General features: G+C 33.8%; 1 protein-coding gene across 1 annotated transcript in view; it reads left to right on the top strand.

The window, feature by feature from the left end:
• The window catches only part of EPHA6 (EPH receptor A6), an 841,299-nt gene that overhangs the window by 571,556 nt on the left and 242,618 nt on the right, over positions 1-27,125 (top strand). The window contains 3 exon segments of the mRNA XM_011356398.2: positions 13,015-13,123; positions 17,072-17,142; positions 20,175-20,300. Coding sequence (XP_011354700.1) covers positions 13,015-13,123; positions 17,072-17,142; positions 20,175-20,300 — 306 coding nt within the window.

The raw sequence follows: 27,125 nt of genomic DNA, 5'->3' as shown, positions 1-27,125 counted from the left end.
AGTTTTTATTAAAAAACAAAAACAAAAACAAAAAAACACTTCTGCCCATGAAACTCTGTCTATGTCACCATTTTCCCTAATACTCTTACTGCTTAAGATACAGGGAGAAATACTTTACTGGAAAGGAAGGTAAAAAGTGAATTAATAAAAAAATTGATGGGGTAATTCTACCTTTGCATTGATCTCTGACCTCTAGAGGCCTCCAAGGCCCAAGGACCTGCATATTTAAAGAGAGATGGAGCATCCCACTTGGTCCATGCCTAGGAAGATAGTTAAGGAAGTCCCACATGCACCCTTAGCTTAAGATTTCCAACAGCTTGTATTATAGAAATTGGGAAATCAGGACAGGTGAAGAATAGCATAGCTCGGTTTGGAAAATAACAATTCAAAAAATACTTTTTGTTAATCTTCAGAAGAGAAGCAGTATAGAAAATTTCACTTGAAGCTAGATATATGCACCTCCATTGCCAGGAAAAAAAGAACTTAACACATGAACTAGTCTATCCAGTAAGTATATGGAATTTAGAAATTTATGTGTTTTAAAAGGGGATAGAAGTGACATCTATTACATTTTTTGTTAATCATCCAGAATTATTTAATCAAGAATTTTGTTTAATAGAACATGCCAAAAACTAATGTAAGTCGTTAATGTCACATACTAGAGAGAAGAGTATTATAAGTGTAGTTAAATTTCATGTTCTAGGAAGAATGCTGAATACTTTAAGCAATAAGTGGCATGACTTTTCCCATATGTGTGTTAACATGTCTAAGTTGATCTTAATTTTTATAGGATGCTTTCTCAGAAAGCTTGACTAACTAAATAGATGGTGATTTTTACTTGCATTTCTCATTTTCCTAAAAACATTTGAGGCAGTTTAAAACACATATACAAAATGTTTAATAAATTAGAACTAGAATTAGAAAATTGATCCATAACTAGATGGAACAAAGTCTTTTTTGATAATTATTCCTAGAGGTGTACCACGTGCGCACTATCTCTGCCTCTGAGATTTCTGGCAGCAGCCAGAGGATAGAGAAGTGATCAGGCTTTCATGATTTGAAGCGCAAATGCTGTAGAAAAGCTAGAGAGCATTGAGATTAACAGCCTCAAGCAGAATTTTTCAACAAATGCATCATTTTTTGTTTTATATGGTGTTTTCTGACCACAGCTTTTAATAAAAGCAGACCCAAGGTAATGTGTCGCTGATCGAAGATATTTTTTCCATGGTCGAGTGAGAGAAGGGAGAAAGAAAAGCTACACCACATGCATAAAGTCTTCAAAAGAGAAAATATATCTAAGAAGTGAATGAAAAGAATCACCCTGCAAATTTCTTTTCTAAATATTTCGTTCTTTGGTCAGGAACTGAAAATTAGAATACCCTAAAATTCTTTAATTGTAGATATCAAATATATTATGATCTAGGTTAAACAAAGAGAGAGACAGAATGTCTCAGACAGGGTCGCAGTGGAAACACGTGTAATAAACCTAGGCTTCAAGGACTGAAAGAAGAAACCAGAAAGCTCTCAAGATGAAAAGCAGCCAATCTTTTTCTTGGTTCACACAGCCATTCATCTCTGTTTCTCTCTCTAAAGACTAGTTTTACTTCATCTATATTCATTTAGGAAAGATATCTATCTGCCTCATGGCTTGCAAGTTCACATGTCTCCTTCATTTTAACCATGCACCCAAACCTTCAAACTGAGTGAATCTTAATCCCAAATTCCTGAAGAGAGAATGTGGTTGGCCTAGTCTGAGTCAGTTCTCCATCCCTAATCCAATTGATATGACTTGGAGCCAGAGACAGGGAGAACAGTCCTCCAATGTCCAAACCCCAAGAATGGAGACAGTTTTCAGAGTCAGGGCTAAACATATCACAGAAGATGCTTATTAAGAATTTTGACTTTAGTCTTAAATAAGGGCTTGAAATGTGAATTCTCTATTTTCATATTGATGGATGACGCAAATGGTTTAAAAATAAGGCGAAAATATACAGGTCTTTCTACTGTTAAAGCTGGAATGCCCAACCAATATTTTTGCCCATGCAAAAATAAAACCTCCTCATATTTGCACTAAAATAGGCAGCAGGCGAAACAAAGATTGTCCTTAGGAAGCAGATTTGTATCTGCTCCCACAATTAGGCATACTCTAGATTGAAAGTGCAGAGTTCCACACCACAGGATACAGCGGAAAAGAGATGATCTGGCCTGGAAAATTTTCAAGACAGGTGTTCCAAATCATCAAAAAGACACCCTAGGAGCAATGCTCCCATGGAAAAGTTATATTGAGCTTCACAGTTCTGCAGTGTGCTTTCCAGGATAAGCTATGGAAAAAGTATGCTCACAGAAAATGGAAAAGGTTGTCTTGTTTTATATAGAGTTTTGATCAATTGCCTTTTGTCTCCAAGAAAACTATTTGTTTCATTAAAGCATATGACACACACTTCTTTCTGGTAGGAGTAGGATGCCAGAAATAAATTCTAATTGTTGAAAATTAAACTCAATCATCAATATATAGAAAGAAGCTTTTCTTTCTACCTATCAAGATAGCACATACATAGTTTGTCTATAATTGGTATCATATCATGAAGATATTAGTTTAAAAGATGAAAAAATAAAACACTAGTTTTATATTACATGAAATGGTGAATGAGTATGTCAGGAAGTTTTTCCCTTTAGTTCATTTTTACAATGGTATTTATTCCCAATTTTTCAGAATCATGATACTAAGGCTCACTTTTATGTCAAAACTTAGTGAAAACAAACAATTTTATTTTCATGCAAAACAAACAATTTTATTTTCCTGAAAACAACAGTAGTAAGTAGTAAGGCAATGCTGTTCCTAAAACCCTCTTACTTCTAATATAGAATATTTAACTTGGAGACCTCACAAACATGATTTAAGGGAAAGCATAACAAATAATTGAGGTGACACTGAGAAAATTGATTGAGTCATAGTTTCATGGGACTCTAGATTTGGCCTTTTTTTAAAATAAAGTAGGCTATTCTTGAATCCTCCCAGAATCAATTCTAGTGACTGGTTAGAAGTTGAGGTAAATAGTTTGGTCAATTATTCAGAACAAGCTTCAAACAGTTTCAAATAATGATCCAAAAACTTCTACAACTTACTCTCAAGGGATGATCAAATGAGTTTCGGCACAAAGAGCAGCAGGATGTTGTTAGATGCCTGGGGTCTAAATTACTTAGGGCACTGTGCTTGGGTCCATAAAGCTAAGAAAAATTGTCCCCATCCATTCTCAACATTGTTGGTTATTTGTGCTTCCATAAATACTTCCACTGAAGCTATATAAGGGACAACTGAAGCCTCAAATCTGTTTTATCATTAACTGTGGAAATTAAGTAAAGGTCTTTCACAGGATTTGTTTAGCTCCAGATTTAGTGGTAATGAGTTTATAATTAGATGGGCTTGAATTAGTTAGATTCTTCCACAATCTGATTTTAACATGCTGTCCTGCCATACTTGCTAGAAATGTCTGTTCATTTGTTTTTTGTTGTTGTTGTTGGTTTCTTTGTTTTTATATCCATGCAGTTTTTATCAAGTCAGTACATGAGACATATTAAATAGAGGATAGATAGGACTGATTTTTCCTTGAAACTGTCAATCTAATAAAAGGGAAAAAAAGGAATCTCTCCAGGCAGAGCATTTGATATTGTTTGTAAAACAAGAGACTGTTTTGTAGAAGTAACCCCCACTGCCACCCTATTTCACCTAACCTTCCAGTCTCATCCATCCAGTTGCAGGGTCAAACAGATTCAAGAGGACGTGTTCAACATCAAAACAAATTTTTTTAAATATTAAATTGAGATAGAAAACATCCAGCTTAAGCAACATAATAAAGAATGAAAAGTTACTGGTATATAGTTGGGCAATATTAAGACCCACTTACCCTCCCTTCCCATAAGATGTGAATACAGATAAGTACAGTCAAATTCTGGTTCATTATACTAAATAATACTCTCAGTTTCAATTGACAAAAAAATCCAACTGCCTTAATGAAAAGTAGGACTTTTTTACTGTGTATTACCATAAAGTCAAGGAGTAGTGTGAGATTAGGCCAAATCCAGGCTGTCCATCCATGTCCTCAGTATTTTCTCAATTTCAGTTCTGCTTTCTTCTATGCTGGATTTATCTTCAGATAAGTTCTTCCCATGTGTTTATAAGAGCTTATATCTCCAGTAAGAACTAAAATTCTGAGTAAATTCACATCTTTATCTACCGTACTCCTGAACCTGAGTACAAATATTAACTTGAGAAAAATACAAACATGCTGACTGATTTACTTTAAATTTTCATGATCCATTCCTTGCCTCTCCATCTTCCTATTCTGCCCGTTGATCTATATATCAGACATTTCAAAGTACATGCAAAAAACTTCTGAAGATGTTGTACTGTTTTGTGTCTTCATATTTGTGATGTTTCTTCCAACTAGAATGTCTCAATATCTACTCATCACCCAAGTGACGTGCAAATTAGTTTAATCATTTAAGCTTTAGCTTAAAAATCACCTTTCTTATAAACCGTCCTGCATTTCTTCCAATGCAGGTTATCCCACATCACCCTCACACATACTTCCATTTTATAAACAATTTTACTATATTACAATTAAGGTATACTTATCTATCTCCCTCACTAAAATGAAACTGCTATGAGGACAGGAAACCATGCTTTAGTTTTCTGTGTCTCCCAATCCCTGTATCACAGTGTTTAGCATATTCTAAATAATTAATATTTTTCTTGTTTTTAAATATATAATGAGTTGATGAATGAGAATTTTCTCAAGAAATTTTCTAGATTTTTTTCTAAATAATGTGTGTTTTTATAAGGATTATTTTCTTTGAATATTTTTCTATGAAAAATAAATTCTAAATAAATCTTTGAGTTATGAAATTTGTGATCTCTAATGGCAATACATTTAATTACAAAGCTATTTACCTCAAACCACACTAATGGTTATATTAAGAAGTAGAACTTTAGTGCATATATATGCCTACCAATATGTAGATACCCACCATTAATATTACGGTATGTGCTGAATAGTATTTGAGATTGGATATCATTGAATACAGGCCAAGGAATTTGTGAAATTTGTAAGGAAATTTTATTCCACACTGGATCTTAAAAAAAAAAAAAAAAAAAGAATGGACTATGTATGTATGAAGACATAAGTTTTTAAATTGCATAAAAAAATATTATCAAAGACTTATCTCAACAGCCAGCAACAATTACTAATTAAACCATTAACATTTAGAATGTTAACAGTAGCTCCAGATATTTCAATGTCTCAATCTCTTTTCTTTGTTCTTTGATATTTGTCACATGAAGCCTGCCTGTAGCAAGGCATCTCAACCGTTTATTAATGCACACAAAGATCTCAAAAAAAAAAGAAAGTGTTTCATCATGCTGCATTATTTGCCTCTGCTTCTGCCTCTCCATCAGGTGGTACCATACTTACATTTTCCAATTATTTCTGTGTCATTTGGCATTTTTATCTGACAAGTAAATTAAGGTCATCAAGAAGAATGAATCTTGAAATTTTCTGTGTCTCAAGGTAGCCACAGTTTGATGTACTATATTACATTGTTTCTGGAGAACTGGCAGAGCAGTGGCGGAAAACACAGCTGTGAAATCACTTTTTGAAAAAGTATAAGCCCAGCTAAGGGTCTCTACTGCAACTGAAATGATCCATGAGGTTTGTCTCCATGTAGCTGAGAATTCAGTAACTGGTTTACTTGAGTGGAACAGAGAATCTCTTGCTATTCTCTCCCAGCTTTTTTATCCCTCCAATCTTAGACGTATTTTTTCTGGTCATAGATGGCATCAAATATTAAATGAATATAAAAGAAAAACGTTAAAAAAACAGGCCAATACTTCTTCATTTAAATATTTATTTCATTCAAAGCCTAGGCAGGAATATGTGAATTTAAAAAATTAACTCACACTATTAATTTATCTCTGAACATATTAAATTCCAAAATTCAAATGTGTAAGGATCATCTATGTAACTAGAACATCTTTAAGCATTATTATCAAATAAATCACATATGAAAACTCTCCTTTAGCCAGGGGCTTTTAATTCTTAATCTAGAATGTGTTCTTTATCTCTTTGTGAAAATACACAGTCATTAATTCCTATACTATGTAAGGCACTGTGCTAATTCTATGTGATGTAGAAAGTTGAAAGATATTACTTCTGACCTCAAGAAACTTATAGTATGGTGGAAATATGCCAAAAAATGGAAATCCTCTGAAAATGAATCGTTTTTGATAGTTGAAGTTTTCAGGCAGAGGTTTGGTCTTAAAAGTACTATTTTTATCATTTTTAAATATTTTGGAAAGAAAATATTTTTCTAATCATGCATCCACAAACCCTTGCCTTTTTAAATAAAATAGCTTAGACATATCTCAGCATGTTTTAATTAACTTTGGATGATCATGTTAATGTATTCAGTTCTAACATAATTCTTGAATTTCATAGGGCTGTTTGATCCTAAATTTCTGGCTTCTGAGTAATTTATATTTTGGACACATGTCAGATTTTCAGTTTTCCCAGTTCTTCTTTCAGTCAGCCTAGCAGTATGTACTTCCATTCAACTCTCTCTCATATATCTCACCCCTGGCCTTAACTTACTTAATTTGCTTCCATTTTGTGAACTTGAAAATCAATAAACATGTCTGAAGTAAGAATGTGAGGCATCGAAGCTGTTTTAGGGAGTAAACTATGCATTCCTTCATATGTGAACATCTGTCAGATGTCTCTTCAGAGGCTCTTTTTGTCCATCTTGTTTGCAATTTCTCTACTGCACATTATTATAGTTGCCGTCTAGCTGAATTGAAATGCATGTGACAAAATGAGCATCTAAATTAAGAAAATAACTGTGGGGCCAGGAGAAAATGAGATTGAATCTAAGAAATACTTAAAATTTAGTAATGACAGAATTGATGACCAACCTGAAGGCAAAGGAGATAATTTTGTGAGAGCTGAGTCTAAGAATTCAGTCCTGGACATCTCTGAGAAAGATATACTCACTGAGAAAGGATGCTTTTACCCTCTAGGCAATAGGGAAGACACTGAGTATTTTTAATCATTATTTTGAAGAATAATTATCTGTCTACATAATGTAGGATGGATTGGGAAGAGACACTGTGGAAACGCTATCTAATAGAAAATTATAAAACTAACCTATTCATATGATGCCTGAAGTGAAGTAATAAAGAGAGGATAGTATACAACATAAAAAATATTTGACTCTAAATGTAGAGATGTAGGGAAATGTAAAATCAATAATCTCATTTTTTGAGTCCAAGTAACCAAGAAAATAACTATCTAGAGTATCACAAGATTATATTCATCTAGGAGAAATATTTCTTCAGCTTTCATTCATATCTCACACTCTTATGTCTACATGACCATACTGATGCATTTAGATTTTATAGATTAGTCTCCATTATATGTTGCTATGTCTTTATGTATATGCCTCATTTCATAGGGTTACACCATTCCTAGTTACCATATATGATCTGAAAAGATCATATTTATTGAGATTTCTGCTGCGCTTTAAAAAATCATTTTATTGAAATGATGAGATGATATCATTTAAAATTTATACATTTCATCAAGAATTGGGAGACATAAATAAACGTGAATATGAAGCACATATACACCATTTATTTTACTGGGCAGCATTTTGAGAAATATTTGACTCCCCCTCCCCCAAAAATCATGTATCTGCTGCCTTCAGTAACTTTAAAAAGATATTCATAACAGAAAAGAGTTAACTTTAAAAAGCTATTCCACAGAAAATGACACAGAATACAAATAACAGATTTCACTTTGAAATGTAAATATAAACTAGAATAATCTTGATTACAGAGAGACAAAATCATATGCCTCTATAGAAATTTCTTTGGTTAAAAATAGCCAAATTGCTTTTCTCTCATACTTTCCTAAAGAAATGAAATCTATTTTTTATCTTATTTTAAGTATTTGGAATCCAAGTAAAGAACACTTTTCTTCTCTTTAACTAAGGTAAACTTCACTTAAACTAAGTGCTAAGTCTTTGTTCAGTAACAATTTTGCAACTCTTTGTGAAAATTGCTTCCTCTTAAGGAAGTATGCTTTTTTCCAAATCCATACAATGAAACATATCATTTTAATATACTTAGATTTTTCTAAGACTATGACCTTATTCCATTAAAGAAAGGGACATTTCCAATCAACTAGTCACAAATACATTTCATTTCTTACTATGGATTTCATTGTGCTTCTTTTTAAAGACAGTTTTGCTCTCCATGGTGTAACTTAACATGAGTAAATTATACTGTACATTTTCTCCAACAAAACTAATTAGAAATAATCTTTTTTTTTTTTTTTTTTTAGTAATCTTCTCAGAATCAAAAAATGAATAGCTGATGCTAACAGACAAGTTTTCATAACAAAGGAGTTTATAGCTATAGTGTACTTTTATGGAATCCATTTGGTAGATGATTTTATGGTTTATTTATTTGTCTAAATGTCCATTTAAATTAATCAAGTCTTCGAGGCCTATAACCAAGGAACAACTTCTTCCTTGCCCCTGCCTTCCCCTTCCTCTTCCTCTTCCTCCTTCTAACACATTGTATTTATAAATTCCTACTCTGCTGACTCACACTGGCAAGGGCTGCTTATTCTCTTCCAGAGCACCCTGAAATTTCCCTTTTGTAATGATTCTTACACTTGTAATTATTTGTTCATTGTCTGTCTTCCCCAGTGAATTGTAAATCCAGGAGAGCAGCAACTGTCTTTTTTGTTCATCACTGTATCCCCAGTGTGTGTCTCAGTCCCTACCACATAATAAGTGCTCAATAAACATTTGTCAAATGAACTAACAGACTCTTTACCTTGGATTCACATTTCTAAGCTTAATCTATTCAATTTGATTAAATGTAGAAGTCTGTGCTTTCTTGTCGCCCCTGCCTGTGGAGAAGCATTGTCTTCAACCATGCAGAATAACTGGATTCCTCTGCTTAAACTTGTGTAGATTTATTTTACAGTCATAGTATAGTTACCTTCAGGGTAAATCTTCTTTATGTGTCAACTGGAAAGTGAGGATATGGATTACCCCTAGGTTAATGTGACCTTTTCTTACTAGAATCATCCAATGTAAACCATCATTTTTTCCATTTTACAAACAACTATTTATTGAGCTACTAACATGTATCAGGCCCTATAGATTAAATACTGTATTAGTTTCTTAGGGCTATTATAACAAATTAGCATACAACTTCACTGCTTAAGACAACAGAAATTTATTCTCCACAGTTATGAAGGGTAAAAGTGCATTCGCACATAAAGCTCTAGAAGAGAATTCTTTCTTGCTTCTTTCAGCTTCTGACGGCTCCAGGTTTTCCTTGGCTTATAGCTGCAAAACTCTACTTTCTGCCTCTGTATTCACATGGACTTCTCTTTGTCTTCTCTTATTCTGTCTCCTATAGTCATTGAGTTTTGGTCCATCCAATTAATCCAGGATGATTGATATCCTTAACTTAATTGCACCTGCAAATTTCTTGTTTTGGGGAGGTGGGGGAAAGGATAGGGTGGTGTGTCACTGCCTTTATGGAATTTGCAGTCCAATCAAAAAATAGATTATAAAAATACTAATTTAAATAAAACAATAAACATTTATTGGTAGAGACAATACAAGAGTCTGTGGGAATGTATGTCTGGGGACCTAACAAATCTAAACAATCAGAAAAAAAGCTTCACAAATGATGTAATGTTCATGTGGGCAGACTGGCTAGGGATTCACCATGAGAGCAAGTTTGGCACATTCAAGGAACTGGAAGAAATTAGCATGGTTAGAGAATGATAAGAGATGACTCTGGGAATATATACTAAAGCATTTGTAGAGAGCCTTGTTAACAAAGTTAAGGGCTTTGGACTTTATTCTGAGATAAAGATAGAACGCTGTGATTGACTGACACTGATATGGTAGATAAGAAGGTAGAAATTATCTCTGTCAGGACAAAGACTACAGCAGGTCTTGAGTGTTCCTCTTATTTCCATATGGCAAATCTTATTCTTCCTAATATTTGATTGTAACTTTATGCATAATACTCTTGAAGGACATTTGATCATGTCCAAAATGCCCACAGAGACATTTGGTCCATGCCAAAATGTCCTTGAAATTCAGTCCCGTCAGAAACATCCATGAACATATTTGGTCTACACCAAATGGCCCTTGATATTTGGTCCTGTTCAAAATGTCCACTCCTAGAAAACAAATTATAATAAAAATAATGTAAATAAAATTTTAACAAATTTAAATATATCATTTAACAAGTCATGGACAAATGTCTCCATGGACATTCTGGACAAGACCAAATATCAAGTAGCAAATCAATGACACAATATCGTAGTAAAATTGCTCTGAAAGATTGTGACAAAGATACTTAATTCAACAGTCTCATTTTACAGACATGAAACCAAGGTCAATCAAGGCAAGCTTGTTCTAGGACATCCAAAAAAGCTAGATCTAGTCAATTGTTCTGTTAGTGAAAATGGTTGTATAATGGTATAAAATACTGTCAATACTATGAACCCGCAGACTAACGAATCAGGGTTGGTTAGCCAGCTTTCCTGTGTACAAAAAAATGTAACCTTAGATAAGTATTATATATAACCACTTAAACTAGGAATCATAGTAGAACCTACCTATAAGGACTATTGCGCAGGTAAATTTGATAATGAATTTGAAGCACTAAGCCTAGTGCTGAAGGACGGTTTACTATTAAATTCGTAGTGGCTATTGTTGATGATGATGATGTCTGTAATGTTTTTATAATCATCCCAGACCATTATCCATAGCATTTACTCCCGGTATAATAGTGCATCACATTATACACTCTTATTTTCAAATAACATATATTTATATATATTATTCTCCACAAAAGAAATTAGGATTTAGGATTCCTAGTACAGAGGTTTAAGAAACAATTAGGTAAGAATATACATTTTTCAAAGTATCACACCTTAACATTATCCGATTAAAATTTTAATTGAAGCAAAGTTCATAAATATGTAATCACAGGAGAGAAAAAGAAGGTATTTTAGTAAAAAGGGGAGTTATTAAGATGTTATTCAAGTAAAACAACACAATTTTTTATAACAAGATAATCTGATTTTCAAAAGGCATGCAATTACATAATCTTCTTCTCCATCTGAATTTTGAATACATATTCTCAATAAATTACTTGCTACCTGGCTACCACAAAAATATACGCTCCAGGTTTAAAACTCTTGAACTACATTATATATTTTATAAATACAACAGTTGCTAAGTAAATGTTTTTTTTCTAAATGCCATTTTCTTTATTTTCATAAAGTTAATATTTTCTACGACATCTATTTCTTACTATTTGTTATTGAATAATTTTCAATGAGAAAATGTGACATTTTAGAGAACACATTCATTCCCATGACATCAGTGCTAGTGTGAAGGTTCAGAAATTCAGTAAGGACCTAATAAAAAAATCTTTAGTACTTTATATACTGATAAAATGCAACTATTTAACTTGTCTCTGTACAGATTATGAGTTAAAACTCAATCTTTAATAGATTGCTTGAAAATATCTTGATTAAATCGTAGTGACTAAAATCTATTTCCAATGTTTAATTCTTACTGAAAACAACATAAATGACTTTTGTTTTTATTTAGGTTTCGATCTCTTAAGAGGCATCTTAAATGCTCTGACTGGTTTCTTATTGATTCAGTAATAACATTTAAGGTTCAGATATTCTCTAGTAGATATGTCATTTTTACAAGGAAATTACTCTGGATATAAATTTGCACATAGTATACTGCAGACTTGATTCCCAGAGAAAGATCTACTTCTGTGAAAGCCATAAAGTACTCAAGTTTAATAAATTAATATGGTAGAGAATTAAGTGGTTTGCTTGTTAGTTAAATTCTGTTTTTGATTCAATTTGCTGCTTATAAGTGATTAGATGAATAAATATTTTATAGTGATCAAAATAAAAATCAAGCTTTATTCAAGTTAAGGGATATTAAAGGGACCGATTGATTTAATATTTTAGAATATTGATCATTAACTAAATTATTAAGGTGAGTTACAGAATAGGAAGGAAAAATGAAACAAAAAATCTAGAAGCCTGAATTCCACTATAATCAAGTGTGAACTTAAGCAAATTCTTTAACTTCTCTGGGCTTCAGTTTCCTTACCTCTATTATTATGCAATTGCCCATATCCTATTCCCTAAAAATTACATCTGATTAAAGCTTTAGTAATACAAAGGAGGAGAGTGCTAATGATTTAATTGAACTAATATATTTTTAGCAATCCCTAAAAGGTTAATGAAACACCCAGGTGGTTTTAAGATATGACTTTTGTCAATGAGAAAAGTAATATGTTGTTACAATATATTATCTAGCCTTTTCTTCAAAAAGGGAAACTTTTAAATATCATTTTCTTAATTACTGCCAGTCAAACATCTAAACACCCACAATGTACACCTTTTGTGCTATGGAGGTGGGAAGTTATAACTTCAATTTTTAAATTAAGCTCTATTAAATATAAAGGAAGTCATTCTTGAATTATACAACCTGTCCACTTTATGGAAGCAGACTCCAAAAGAGTGTATAAAACCTGGTCTGTTGGCCAAAGTGTTTAAGGCAATTAATTAGCAATTGTATAAATAAAATCCTTTAGTCCACCTGCTGATTTAATTTTGCAATACATATTCATAAGACGTGAAGTACTAAGAATTCCTCTATTTTCTTGGTATATTTGTAAAATAGAAGAAAGGGTTATACTGAGGGTTATAACCCCAATCTTCAGTCTTTCTTTTGGGTTTGCATCCTATGTGCCCAATGAAGAGCAAATATGATGGGGTTTTTTGGTATCCATTACCATATTTTCAAGCATATACTAAGTTGTAAAATAATTTTGGTAGCAAAATGTCACCCAGGGAACTGTTAACATTGTATCTGTGTTTTCAGCTTCTGACATGGCAGCAGAACAGGGGCAGATTCTCGTGATAGCCACCGCGGCCGTTGGGGGATTCACTCTCCTCGTCATTCTTACCTTGTTCTTCTTAATCACCGGGAGGTAACTGAAGTGTACCAGATTATTTCCAAGACTTGCAAATAACCATACTTTTCATACACTGTATATTCAAATGCTTTAAAATGTAACAAAGCACACCTGAGAGAAAAAGGTATCAGTGTAGATTCTCCTCTGACAGTGAACTTTATAACAGAACCACTATGGCTTGTTCTCTGAATGTGAAGCAACCAAAAACTTGATAAAAACACGTTAAAAGTTGTGAATGATAAATTTCTACTCATTAAGTTAACTCTTAGTGTTTCCTTTACTACAATTAAATTACCCTATGAAAGGTGTAATTTTTTTTAAAAAAATTGATTGAACAATTTGTATAAAGTTTCCTTATAAACAGTGTTACAAAAATGTGCTATTTTTAATCCATTAAATATTGAAAGTATCTATATTAGAATTATATTAATTGGTTTTATAAATCCAATATTTCTCCACTTTAGAGAAATATGGATGAAAATTTAAAGTAACAATGCATTTAACAGAGCAAAAGTCCTAGCTTTGAACCCTGACTGCTGACTAGTTTCACCAATCTAAACCTTAGATTTCATACATATTGTCTACGTATATAAATTGTTGCTAAGTGCTGACAATACAGAGATATGAATGAAGATTAATATGTATGAAATTATTTAAAAGAATAAGTGTTACTTCTTATTGAACTATTGATATTAGGCCCACACTTTTGTCAGAAATTGTGAATATCTTCCTATCATATTTTTATTCTTACATGGGGAGAAATATTCAATCTCGATTATCAATAGGAATATAGAAGAATACCTCTAGAGTTTTTTTGATAATCTGAAACGCACACATCCTGAATAATACCAATATCCTGATTTAAAACTGCAATAAGAATTCCAGTCAAACAATACACACCCATATCTACTCCAGCTTAAGTACATCATTTCTACTAGAAAACCCTAATACTTGATAATGAGCAAAAATAACAAATAAGGACCTTCAGAAATAGTACTTCAGTGAACTAGAAAAACCCTTTGTGTTATTTATATTTTAAACTCTACCTACATACATATTTTATTTAACATTATTGTAAAAGAGAAGAGATGCATATATGAAAAATTATCTGCACTTTTGGAAGATGAAAGATTTAGGTCAATAAGTTGACAACTACTAAGAAGGCACTTAGCAATTGTGGGTTCCTGGCAAAGGTAACTGCTACCTGTAAAGAGTGTATCAGATTTAATTGTAAAAAATCTACTTTTATAGAATTTATCAAGAAACAAAGAAACATATGTATTTTCTAATTTGGTTAAGTTGAAATGGTGACTTCTTTATGAAATTAATTGTAAAAAGGGCAAATTTACCCTATGTTTACTTAAAATTTCCATGTGTATAAACATAGTACTATTCTTATAATTAATAGTATCTCAGGATCTCCTGCATTGGTGAGGGTGGGGGACTGATTATCTGATGGACGAATGCAAGCTATAGCAATAGAAAAAAAAAAACACACAAAAAAATGCAAGGAATAATGATAAATTTATCTAATAAAAAGTACTAGTTTGGACATACCATGCCACCACCATCAGGTACTGTTTCCAGCACTCTCCTATTTCTTTCTCCCTTTATACCTAGCGCTAACTTTTGACAGCCTCTTGCCATCATCATAGCTTTGATATAATTATTTTTTATGGTGGACAGAAAACAAATTTTGGCATCTCTGAATCAACTAATCATTAGGTCAAAAACAAAATATTAAATACCATAGCCTACAAATACCAAATGTGACCTACAAAATTCTTAATCACTAGGCAGAGGACAACTGGCTATTAAAAAAAGAAGTTAGAGTTTGTCTGACCCTATCTAGGACTCTCTTGCAAAAAGAAGGATTAGAAGACAACAATGCCTAGGAAAGGAAAAAATATATATCAGGAAGAGGATTAATGTGTCAAGTCTGGGAAAATGAAGGAAAGAAGGAAATGAAAGCATTTTGGTGCATGTAACATCACAATTTGATTAGATTAAAAAAATTCCAACACTGTATGGATTACTACCTGTTTAGTAAACCTTATTAGAAAAATGTTAAGTAGAATAAACTCTACTATATTTTCATTGCTGTTTATAACCTAAGTGCTGTCCATGCATTGTGAATTTGTAGGCACTGATATTTTGATAATACTCTATTTATCATGGAGTTGCACATAATTTAAAGACAATCAATTTGGGGCCCAGAAAGTTTAATCAGTTATTAAAGTGTGATGGAGTCCAGTAAGGTGATCTTAACTCCAAAGATACCAATTATATCATGTCAGTTAGACTGTGATAATTTAGATATGATGGTTAATTTGATTCAGAAAGATTCTTATTTTCTTATTTGACAGTTTCTTTGAAGTTTAGGGTATTTTCTTAAATATGATTTTATTTAAACAGCAGTGTCATTTATCTTCAAATTTTTTTACTTTTTTAAATATTTTTTTTATTTTTCAATTATAACTAATATACAAATTATATTAATAATTTTTTAAAGATTTTAAAATATTTTTATTTGCAAAAATAAAAATATAATAAAACTAATCTGAATCAGGTTCCTTCTTTTTTCTTCTTGTCCCTTTTGAGTAAGTCCCAGATGCTGTTCTTTCCTTGCCATGCTCAGTTTGTTGTATCAACCACTCCTTTTCTAGCTGTTTCAGGATATCTGCAGTGAGGAGTCCTTGCTGTGTACAACATAGCGATATTCTCAATTTAAAAAGAAAATGACTCCAACTTCATAATGGAAATTGATTTAAATGACTTTTTATATAACGATTCAATATATGGCAAAATTGGATGTAATTTTTAAGTTACATGGATTTGTATAATGTGATTTAAGGTTTTATTTCTTCATAGAATAGAGTATTTCAGCACTTGATATAAATAGCACATACACATATGGAAAAGCATTTCATTAAAATATCAGAAAATACTACCTTAACACATAAATATGACAAACTTAAAAGAAGACATTACAGTCATTATAGGTTAAATAACTTTGGCCTAATAAACTTGAGAGATGATCTCAAATGTTATCTCTGTTTGGGATTCCTGAAGCAGAATTTGAATACCTCTTAAAAAGAGAACTTAATGATGAAGAAAAATTAGTACTAAATTATTTTTAGCTTTAAATTTTTATATTTGCCAATTTATATGACATCAAAAACTGCTTTAACATTCTACATAGAGGAAAAACAATTTCAATTGCATAAGATAACAATAATTCATTTTGAAATATCTCTTAAGCATTTTGGTGAGGGAGCATTCATTGGAAATTATCTTATGAAAACTGTAAGATATTTTTGAATAAATACTCAATTTGCCATAGGATTTAAAGCAAAATTCACATTGAAAGAATGGATTGTGTATCACAGATGTATTCTGTAACCATTTGGAATTACCAGTTTGATGAAATGTCAGATCATATGGATGTTGATGAATTTATTCATGTTGAAGAAATCATGAGAGATAAGCACCTGCCTCTTTTCTTCATAGTATAATTATCCCGAGAGAGAACAGAATGTGCCTCTGCCAAATTTCTGACATTAAAAAAAAATCATATTATTTAGCACTGAAAGTGAAAGATGGTCGTCTCGATTTTTGAGATTCTGACTCAAAGACATTTTTTCATTTTGACTTTTAATGTTTTTCACCAACTCTAGCTGTTAGAAGTCATATAAGGAAGAACATGATGATTATTTCTGATTATAAAATATTTTCTAAGATTCCTATAATTTGAATCAATCCACTTTAGAGTATTGTATACTTATCTGGCTCTCATTCTGATGCTTACAAAAAACCTTCCATGGAGTATTTTCACATGATATAAAGATATTCTTAAAGGTGGACTTTATAAGGACTTAGCCCATGAGTTATGTGTATTTTAATTGGTTTTGGTTTTCATCCAACATAATTCTAAAAATAAGATTCTGTTTACCTTTTTAAAAGGTGCCAATGGTACATAAAGGCCAAAATGAAGTCAGAAGAGAAAAGAAGAAACCACTTACAGAATGGGCATTGTAAGTAGTACAATGACTTTCCTCCATTGTTTTATGTTGTTCCAACACTTCAAGAGTTCATTGTAAACTTGAATCAGTGAGTTGAGAAAGGCAAAAAAATCACTTTCCAGCCTTTCAGCATTAAGACTTTTCATGTGATTTCTAGGTTTGTTGATGGAAATTATACCTGTTCCTTATTAAGTGATATTGCCTTTTCCCTAATTCCGCTTGCTGAAAAACATGACAGACTGAATATGCTAAAAATACAAGATGACTGATTATATATTATTATTTACCATTCCCAATGTCTCCAGCATGTGAGTTGGTTTTGTTTTGTGGAGCATTAGCCATAGAAATATGGAATCCTCATTCCTTCTTATAAGGACTGTCATTGAAATATATAACAAATCAATTTACAATTCATTAACACTAAAAAAGAAAATCGGCTCTTTAACTCTTAGAATATGTATGAAATCCTTGAGCTGACTACAAGGTTATATTCATTTGAAGAATCTCTTTCCAACCAAACAAGCTATAATTACTATTATAGATGGTTTGATAATTACCACCCTCCCCTCCCCAACACCCACCTCCATCTCCACCTCCAAATGGCAAACTGCTTTATCAAGACAGTTCCTCTGTCATGAGATGCTGAATTAACAAGAAAGAAGGGATGTTCTCTAATTAACCGCAGTATAGAGATAACATGTGAGGCAAGTTGTTTAACTATTTAAATTCATCTTCTACTTCAAAATGAACAAAAGTAGCATGGGACTTTTCAAACTATATCATCATCCAGGGGACAGAAAGGATTAAAGTAAGGAAATTATAAACTAGAGGGATGATTTAGGGCTATTTCTAAGGCTGGCATGATTTCTCATAGTGTGGTCTAAGGATCATCTGCATTAGAGTATTCCACTCTTCCTCATCAAAGTTCTGATGAAGAAGGTCCAGGGTAGGACCAAGACATATGCATTTTTAATAAGGTTGTTCTTTTGTACAATGAGTTTGAAGCTCACTGTACTGGCAAGGAAAGGAGAACTGAGACTGCCAATAGCAGGCATGAGATGAGCTGGAAGTGCTAGAAACAGATGCAGAAACCTGGATCCAAACACCTGGACAGATAACTTATGCTGAGCAACCTTAAGACTCACTCCAGGGCATTTAAAACTGAAATGTAGAAGGAAGAGATGCTCCTGGGGCATTTATTATCTGTTTTCCAACTAGCAGTTTAGCATAAACTAAACCAGATGGGCCCAGCAAGAAGCAATAAAAATAATCCGAGGCAGCTAAGAAGGTAAAAGAAAGATGAACCAATGTTTAAGAAGACTTGGATAAGTTAAATGAGTAACCAGCCAGTCAAAATTGGAACTAATTTTATTATTTTTCTGTATTTCATATATTGTGTTTACCAAAAAATAAGTGTTATTAAATAATCAATTTATTCCTTAGAAATGTGTATCACCTTAAATAATCAAATGGTTGAATTGTTTAAATTGTATATGGATTAATAAATAATACCTATTATCTGTGCCTAAAGTAATGTCATCAACATGACCATATATCGAATTAGATACTACTCCACTGGATTTGAATTTATAGTATTCAATCTGAAATCACAACTCCTAGTAAATTATAAAAATATCATTTACATATTTTATCTAAGAACAGAGATAATCTGTTCTTACCTCCAATTTAAACTTTGGAAAGTCAAGAAAAGCATAGCCTTTTAGAATTATTGTCAGGTCTAAGTATGCTTTAGAAATATGCTTTACTAGTGCTATTTTTAAAAGTACCAGTCTTCTCATAGGTGAATATCCTGTACTACAAGACAGTAGGCAAAAGGCAATAAAAGAAAGCAGCAGGCATAGAAGAACTCATGAAACAAATTATTGCTAATAATGGGCATTTCATTACCCCTTCCAAACTCACTTTATTACCTTTTGTTTGTTTGCTTTTGAAATTTTCTTGAAAGAGCATGTTTTTAAGGCTACCTAGCCAGCAGTTAACTCAGCATACTGTATGGCTTTCAAACTTTAAGAAGCAACGAAACCAAGTATCATCCACTGTGCCACAAATTTGCACTGATCTTTTAATCCCTACTAATTCATATTGAATAAAGGTTTGCTTTGTGCTTATTACCTATAAAACCGTATGTAAGGTATTTGGAAATGTACTAAGAGGTTTGAGGTCAGGAGCTAGTAATCTAATGTGGAAAACATAGACCAATGCACAAAACAGAGGAATAACCACAAGCTTCTTCTGATACTGGAGAAGTTGCAAATGAATAGTCAATCACACATTCAAGTTTTCCAAGCCATCCTAATTCATTATCTTTACTGCCTATTGGCTATGAGAACTCCATCCAACCAGAGAAATAGTAGCAGCTACACAACCAATGACCAGATTTGTGCCTTTGAATCCTATCTTTCCCTCCAGGATAGACAGGGGGTCTTTTTCAAAACTATGTGCAATCGGGCCATGGAAGCAACTACAAGAAGACAGGAAAGAGCTATTATGTGTTGTCCTCTGTCACTGTGCCATGGGGTCTATTTTTATTGCCTGACAGTTTCTGGAAGGGGGGAAACTACAGGAATGGGGCATCATCAGTTCAGGAAAATCTAATGCTTTAACGTACAAAGTATTCAGGAGGGACGTTAGCAGGCTTACTTGTTTCAAGGGGTGCGGGGAGGCTTACGCCTCATTTTCCTATGCCCTTAGCTAGATCAGATGTGAAATGTATGGACTGTTAGTAGATAAGTAAGCTGATTAAATTTTTACAGAAATTTAATAAAAATGTGGTTTTTGGAACCCAACAGCTCACTCTGTATTAAACCACCAGGTCATTTTACGTTAACAGGTTAAGTAAATTTTTTATTCCAAACAGAGTTTTAATGGAGTAGGGGCAGGTGAGGAATGGGACAGAAGAGAATTGAACATAAGTAATTAACAGGAATGAATACTTCAGTATGTTATTCCTCATTTTAATTATTCACATGATGTGTAATTGTTAAAACACTCTTAAATGAAACCAATCTTTTATTTTGTTGCAGTACGCTTCCCAGGAATTAAAACTTACGTAGATCCAGATACATACGAAGACCCATCCCTAGCAGTACATGAATTTGCAAAGGAGATTGATCCCTCAAGAATTCGCATTGAGAGAGTCATTGGGGCAGGTAAACATAAAATCTACATTTTTGAAGATACGATTCCTTAATAGTTTCATAACTGGTTTATCAACATAATATTTTTAACCTTAGCAGTTTTAATCATTGAAAATTTTTAGGAAATGAGAAGTAAAATTATGGTTTTTTTTTTCTATTTTTTACATATTTTTAATTTTAATTTTAATTTTTTTAACTTTTTTATTTACATTGACATTCAATATTATTTTAAATTATTTTCAAGAGTATGGCATAGTGATTTGACATTTATATAATTTACAAAGTAATCCCCAATTAGTCTAGTACCCAAGATTGACTATAACCCTATGCTGTACTTCACATCCCTGTGACTATTTTGTAACTACCAATTTGTACTTCTTAATCCCTTCACCTTATCACCCAGTGTCCTAACACCCACCCACCCCACCCCCCAATCTGGCAATGATCAGTTTGTTCTTTTAATCTATGAGCCTGTTTTCATTTTGTTTATTTATATTGTTCTTCAGATTCCATAGATAAGTGAAATTATATGGTATTTGTCTTTCTCTGTCTGACTTATTTCACTTAGAATTATATCCTCTAGCTCCAATCATGTTGTTACAAATGGTAAGATTTAATTTTTTTATGGCTGAGTAATATTTCATTGTATATATGTACAACCTCTTCTTTATCCAATCATCTATCGATTAGCTTCTAAGTTGCTTCCATATCTTAGTTATTATAAATAACACTGCAGTGAACATAGGAGAGCATATATCTTTTCAAATTAGTGTTTTGGTTTTGTTTGGATAAATACCCAGAAGTGAAATTGCTGGGTCATGGCATAGTTCTATTTTTAATTTTTTGAAAAACCTCCAAGCTATTTTCTATAGTAGCTGTACCAATTTGCAATCTCGCCAATAGTGTATGAGAGTTCCCTTTTCTCCACATCCTCTCCAACACTTGTTGTTTTTTGATTTATTGATCATAGCTATTCTGACAGGTGCGAAGAGATAGCTCACTATGGTTTTAATTTGCATTTCTATGATGATTAGTGATGTTGAGCATATGTCTATTGGCCATCTGTATTTCCTCTTTGGAGAAATGTCAATTCAGGTCCTCTGCCCATTTTTCAATTGGATTTTTTGTTTTTGCATGTGTGCGTGTGCTGAGTTGTATGAATTCTTTATAAATTTTAGATATTAACCCCTTATCGGAAGTATCATAGACAAATATCTTCTCTTATTCATAGACAAATTTCTTCTCCTATTCAGAATTCTTTTCATTTTGGTTTTCTTTGCTGTGCAAAAACTTTTTAGTTTGATGTTGTCCTCTTTGTTTATTTTTTCTTTTATTTCTCTTGCCCGAGAAGATATGCCAGGAAAAAATATTACTAAGAATAATACCAGAGAGTTTACTGCCTATGTTTTCTTCTAGAAGTTTTATGGTTTGGGGAATTGCATTTAAGTATTTCTTCATTTTGAGTTTATTTTTGTACATGGTTTAAGAAGGTGGTCAAGTTTCATTTTATTGCATGTATCTGTCCAGTTTTCCTAGCACCATTTATTCATTAGACTGTATTTACCTCATTGCATATTCTTGCCTCCTTTATCATAGATTAATTGACCATGTAGGCATAGATTTATTTGGGGGCTCTCTATTCTGTTCCATTGATCTACATGTCTGGTTTTGTGCCAGTACCATGCCATTTTTTTATTATAGTCTTATATAGTTTGATATAAGGTGGTGTGATACCACCAACTTTGTTTTTCTTTCTCAAGATCGTCATGGCTATTTGAGGTCTTTTATGGTTTCCTCTTTGATTATCGACAAAGAAATAGTTATTGCCATTTTGTTATTCATATTTATGTTTCCCTCTCTTTTTCTTCTTCTTAAATAATTCCCTTTAACATCTCTTGTAATACTGGCTTGGTGGTGATGAATTCCTTCATTTTTTTTTCCTGTCTTGGAAGTTGCTTTCTCACCTTCGATTTTAAATGATAGCTTTGCTCAGTAGAGTAGTCTTAGCTTGTAAATTCTTACTTTTCATCATTTTGAATATTTGATGCTAATCCCTTTTGGCCTGCAAAGTTTCTGTTAAGAAATCAACTGACTCTTATGAGAACTCCCTTGTTAGTAACTAGCTGCCTTTCTCTTGCTGCTTTTAGGATTCTCTTTGTCTTTAACCTTTGGCATTTTAATTGTGATGTGTCTTGGTATGGGCCTCTTTAGGTTCACCTTGTTTGAGATTCTCTCCATTTCCTGACTTTTACGTTTATTTCCTTCTCAAGATTAGGAAAGTTTGTTATCATTATTTCTTCAAATAGGTTCTCAGTCCCTTGCTTTCTCTCTTCTCCTTCTAGTACTCCTATGGTGCAAATGTTGGTACATTTAATGTCATTCTGAGGTTCTTTAAACTATCTTCATTTTTTTTTATTCTTTTTTCTTCTTGCTCTTCCAATTGGGTGTTTTCTGTTACATTGTCTTCCAAATCACTGATTCGATTCCCTGCTTCATCTAACCTACTGTTGATTCCTTTCAGTGTATTCCTCATTTCAGTTATTATATTCTTCATTTCTGACTGGTTCTTTTTATGGTTTCTAAGTCCTTTTTTATGCTTACTATCTCTTTGTTAAGTTTCACTGAGATCATCTATTTTTCCCCTAAGTTCGTTGAGCATTCTTATAACCAGTGTTTTGAACTCTGCATCTGATAGGTTGCTTACTTCCATTTCATTCAGTTTTTTTGTTTGTTTGGTTTTTTGTTTTTGTTTTTTCTGGAGTTTTCATCTTTTCTTTCTTTCGGGATGTGTTTCTTTCTTTCTTTTTTCTCTCATTTTGGATGCATCTCTGTGTTCATTTCTATGTACTGGGTAGATTTGCTACATCTCCCAGTCTTGGCCAGATGGCATTATGTATTGGATGCCCTGTGTGGCCCATTGGCACAATCTCCCTGACTACTTGTACTGGGTGCTCCAGTAGTGTCCCTTCTGTGGGTTGTGTGTGCTCTCTGTTGTAGTTAAGCCTTGATTGCTTTTGGCATGCCAGTGGGTGGGATTGACACTCAGGGTAACTAGCAGTGAGAACTGGCCACACCCACAGGGTGGGAGCTGCTTTTAGGGAGGCATGGGGCTGACCCCATGCAGTAGGATTTGCCTCATTGGATTCATGTGCCTGTTGAATTGGGTTTGCCGCATGGGGGGCTTATCAGGTGATGTTCTATTGTGTTTTGATGCCAGCTTCTAGGTGTGTTGGTTCTGGAGCCCCTTGAAAGGTGCTCCCATGCAGGCCAAGATTAGCTACTGCCTGTGACTTTCCTGGAGCTACCTGGTAGGAGCTACCAAGTGATTCACAGTTGGTCTCTGCCTGTGCTGAACCTGGAGGCATGTGAGATAGGCCACACTGCGAACCAAGTCAAATTACCACCAGTAGTGGGCCTGGTACAATTTAGCTAAAGGCTCAGGGCACACCAAAGCCTGAGGCTACCTGCAGGCTGTCAGCAAGGCTCATCTGCTGAGACTCAGGCTGTACTCAAGTTGGTTGAGGCAGGGTCTCAGGGAGTCACCAAATTGGGGCAAGTCATGTTCCCCAGGTTAGCACAGATTCAGATTTCATATCAGTCCTGGGCATTTGGCCACTTGCAAAATTCTCATCACACCAAGGCTAGCCATCACCCTCCTCGGGCCTGCAGATCTCAGAGATTTGTTCTAGAAATACTGTGGCTTGGACCAGGGGAGGTCGCTGGCCACGTGGGGCCTGTTGATTATTGTTAAAAGAGCCTTGTGCTAAGAGGGCAGGGTGGAGCTGATTGCCAGGAATCAGCCAGGAATGTGCCTACCTCGATTCATCAATTGGTTGAGGCGTGGTCCCAGGAAGTCACCAGGGAAGAGCAAGAGTATTTCACCAGGCCAGTGCAGATTCAGATGTTTTCATGTAGGGGAGGGCTCAACACAGGCAAGATGGTGCTTGCCTGCACACCACACAGGAGGAGGGTTCAACACAGGGATAATGGTAGCTGTCCCTCCAGCCCTCACATCGAAGCCACACAACTCAGTTCTTTCTCTATATCTCTGGCACCTCTCAAGCTGCTGTCCCTTTTCCAGAGCCCAGGGTGAGTGCCTGGGAGTGAATCTGTGTGCGAGCCCTTTAAAGCAATGTCTGGGTTTGCAGCAGCCTTCTTTCTCACTGGGGATAGTTGGAATTCCCACTGATTTTTACAGCCAGATTTTGTGGGGACCCTTCTTCCTGGCACTGAAACCCTAGGCCTGGGAACCTGGTGTGGGTCTGGGATTCCTTGCACATCCACAGGGACCTCCGCAGCCAAGATATCCCTCCCGTTGCTCAACCAGTCTGTTTTATGTCTCCGCCTCTCCTACCAGTTTCAATGTAGAGTCTTCTTTATATCCTTAGTTATAGAAGTTCTGTTCAATTAGTCTTCAGATGGTTTTCCAGGTTGATTGTTCTATAATTAGTTGTAATTTTCATACAGTCACGGGAGGAGGCAAGACAGCATTTACCTACTCCACCATCTTGACTGGAACTTTGCACCTGTTATGTATTTATTTTTAAGTATTTTAATTGCCTTAATTCAGTTTCAAACAGTTAGTAAATTCACACAGTTATTTTAATATCCTGTAGTCTTCTTTCAGTATGGAGCTGAATTACAATAAAATTAGAGTGATTCAGGAATTTATTTTTAAAAATGTAACTTCAGGATTTTATTATAGGTTATTAAAGATTTACTCAGGCCCCAACATCTATAGACATGTCTTATAATTAGTACTTATATTGGTGATTTTTAGGCTCTACAAGATCAAGAAGCGTTCTTAGTATCATCGAGGATAAAAATTGGACCAATATAGTTTTACATCATTTGAATGTAAATTAGTAATTTTCTCTATGTAAAATGTTCAGATATTCAGAACACTATATTATTCAACCATTCTGAATAAATATAAATTTAAAAAATTTTTTCTTTTATTATTAGTTTCATGTATACGGTACGTTGGTTAGACATTTATATAGTTTAGATATTTATATTGATTAGACATTTATTTAGTTTATAGAAAGTTGCTCTTTCTCTCTTCTGGCTCTCCACCTAGCCATTACATTAATGCTAACTGCATTCCCTATGCCATGCTCCCCAATCTCATGATCATCTACCAACTACTTATTTGTACTTCTCTAACCCTTCACCCCTTTCTCCCAGTCCCCTAACCCCCTCCCCTCTAGCCATCACCAGATTGTCCTCTATATTTGTGAGTCTATTTTTGATTAGTTTGTTCTTTTTGTTCCTTAGATTCCACATATAAGTGAAATTGGATAAATACAAATTTATTGTGAATCATCCCCCCCTCCAAGAATTTATTCTGTAAATTACTTAGAGCAGAAGCTAAGCTAATGTGCAGAGACTGAAGAATGTTTATTCCTCTTTGAAGTCCTACTGGCAGAGGAGCTATCATTGAGGAAGTCATGAAAGCACCTAAGTTCCTTCTGTTCTTTGATGTGCCTTCCCCTAGAATATCATCTTTCTCTAAATGGTCAAAGATGGTTCACCAGCATATCTGTCTTCCAGCCTATGAGAAGGAAAGACTTCAGTCGCTTTAGCTTTGTCTTTAAGGCAATTATCTGGAATTACAAACATGTCTTTTCACATCTCAAAGGTCCAAATACAACCACATAGACATACTTAAATGCAAGAGAGTTTAGAAATATAATCTCTGACAAGGCAGCCATACATGCAGCTAAAAAGGGGAAAGGGAATGTATTACTAAACAGAGAAGGGAAACAGAGGAGGGATCCTGAAGGAGGATAGTGGCCTTCTTTAGAAGCTGGGTATCTGTGCAATCCTTTGGAGAGAGCAGAACATACCAAAGCATGACTATTCCAGCCAGGTGTCATGTCTGTGCAAAGGCCAAAAGAAAGCACCTTGCCTTGTCCCTTTCAAAGTTCTTCATCAGAAGAGCCAGCTAAATAATTTTCAAGGACTAGTGCAAAATGAATATTCAGAGTACCTAGATAAAAGGAGATTAAAAATTTCAAGACAGTGACAACAAAGTATTAAACAAATGGCAGGGCCCTTCTAAGCTCAAGGCTCTGTATGCCTACACCCATTGAGCTGACTTTTACCAGGCACACAGAGAACTAGCACTAATCTCAAGGATTCCAGGGACATTTGGAGAGAGTCCCTTATATCATTTGATTCCCTATGCACAGTGGATCATCTCATCTCCTACATGGCCAAGTTTCCCTCTGAAAGCTGACACAAGGGTCCTACACACTTAATCCTAATGCTCACAGCCAAAATAAGGCTGTTATATCAAAAAGATTGAGAACCTGGAATGCAACCAGAATCTCTGTCCTTGTCTACTGAACATAAAGCACATCAACAGGCATTAAAGGCATAATTGAAAAGAGTGATTGCGTTATATTCATTTATTTTGAGAATTCATTTTCTTAAGATAGCAGAAGAGAGAAGAGAGGAGGTTGAATAATTTTATTATACTCTATATTTGGCTTTCTTCCTCTGCATGTCCTTTTATACTGCAGTGTTCAATACTCTCATAGATAGAGCAGAAGCATTTTCTCTCATAATCCTTTGTATATCAATTAAATATCAGTGTCTGAAATCATAATTTTAAAAGGTAAAACCTAAAGTATCTAAAGTATAAACAAATTAAATTTTTTTTTAGTTTTGGGTTTTTTCCAACTAAAACATAAATTTTGCCCCCAAAACATAAAACAGATACTGCCAAAGTAAACAATAACTATTAATGAGACTATTTTAATATCATATTCCTCCTGCTATATCTAAATCCTAGTAAATTATAATAGAATTATTTTCCTTTGGCAAAGACAA

Source organism: Pteropus vampyrus, unplaced genomic scaffold (assembly GCF_000151845.1).
Source record: "Pteropus vampyrus isolate Shadow unplaced genomic scaffold, Pvam_2.0 Scaffold26, whole genome shotgun sequence".
Classification (NCBI taxonomy): domain Eukaryota; kingdom Metazoa; phylum Chordata; class Mammalia; order Chiroptera; family Pteropodidae; genus Pteropus; species Pteropus vampyrus.
The sequence above is the reverse complement of the archived record's forward strand: the minus strand, read 5'-3'. Positions and strand labels throughout refer to the sequence as shown.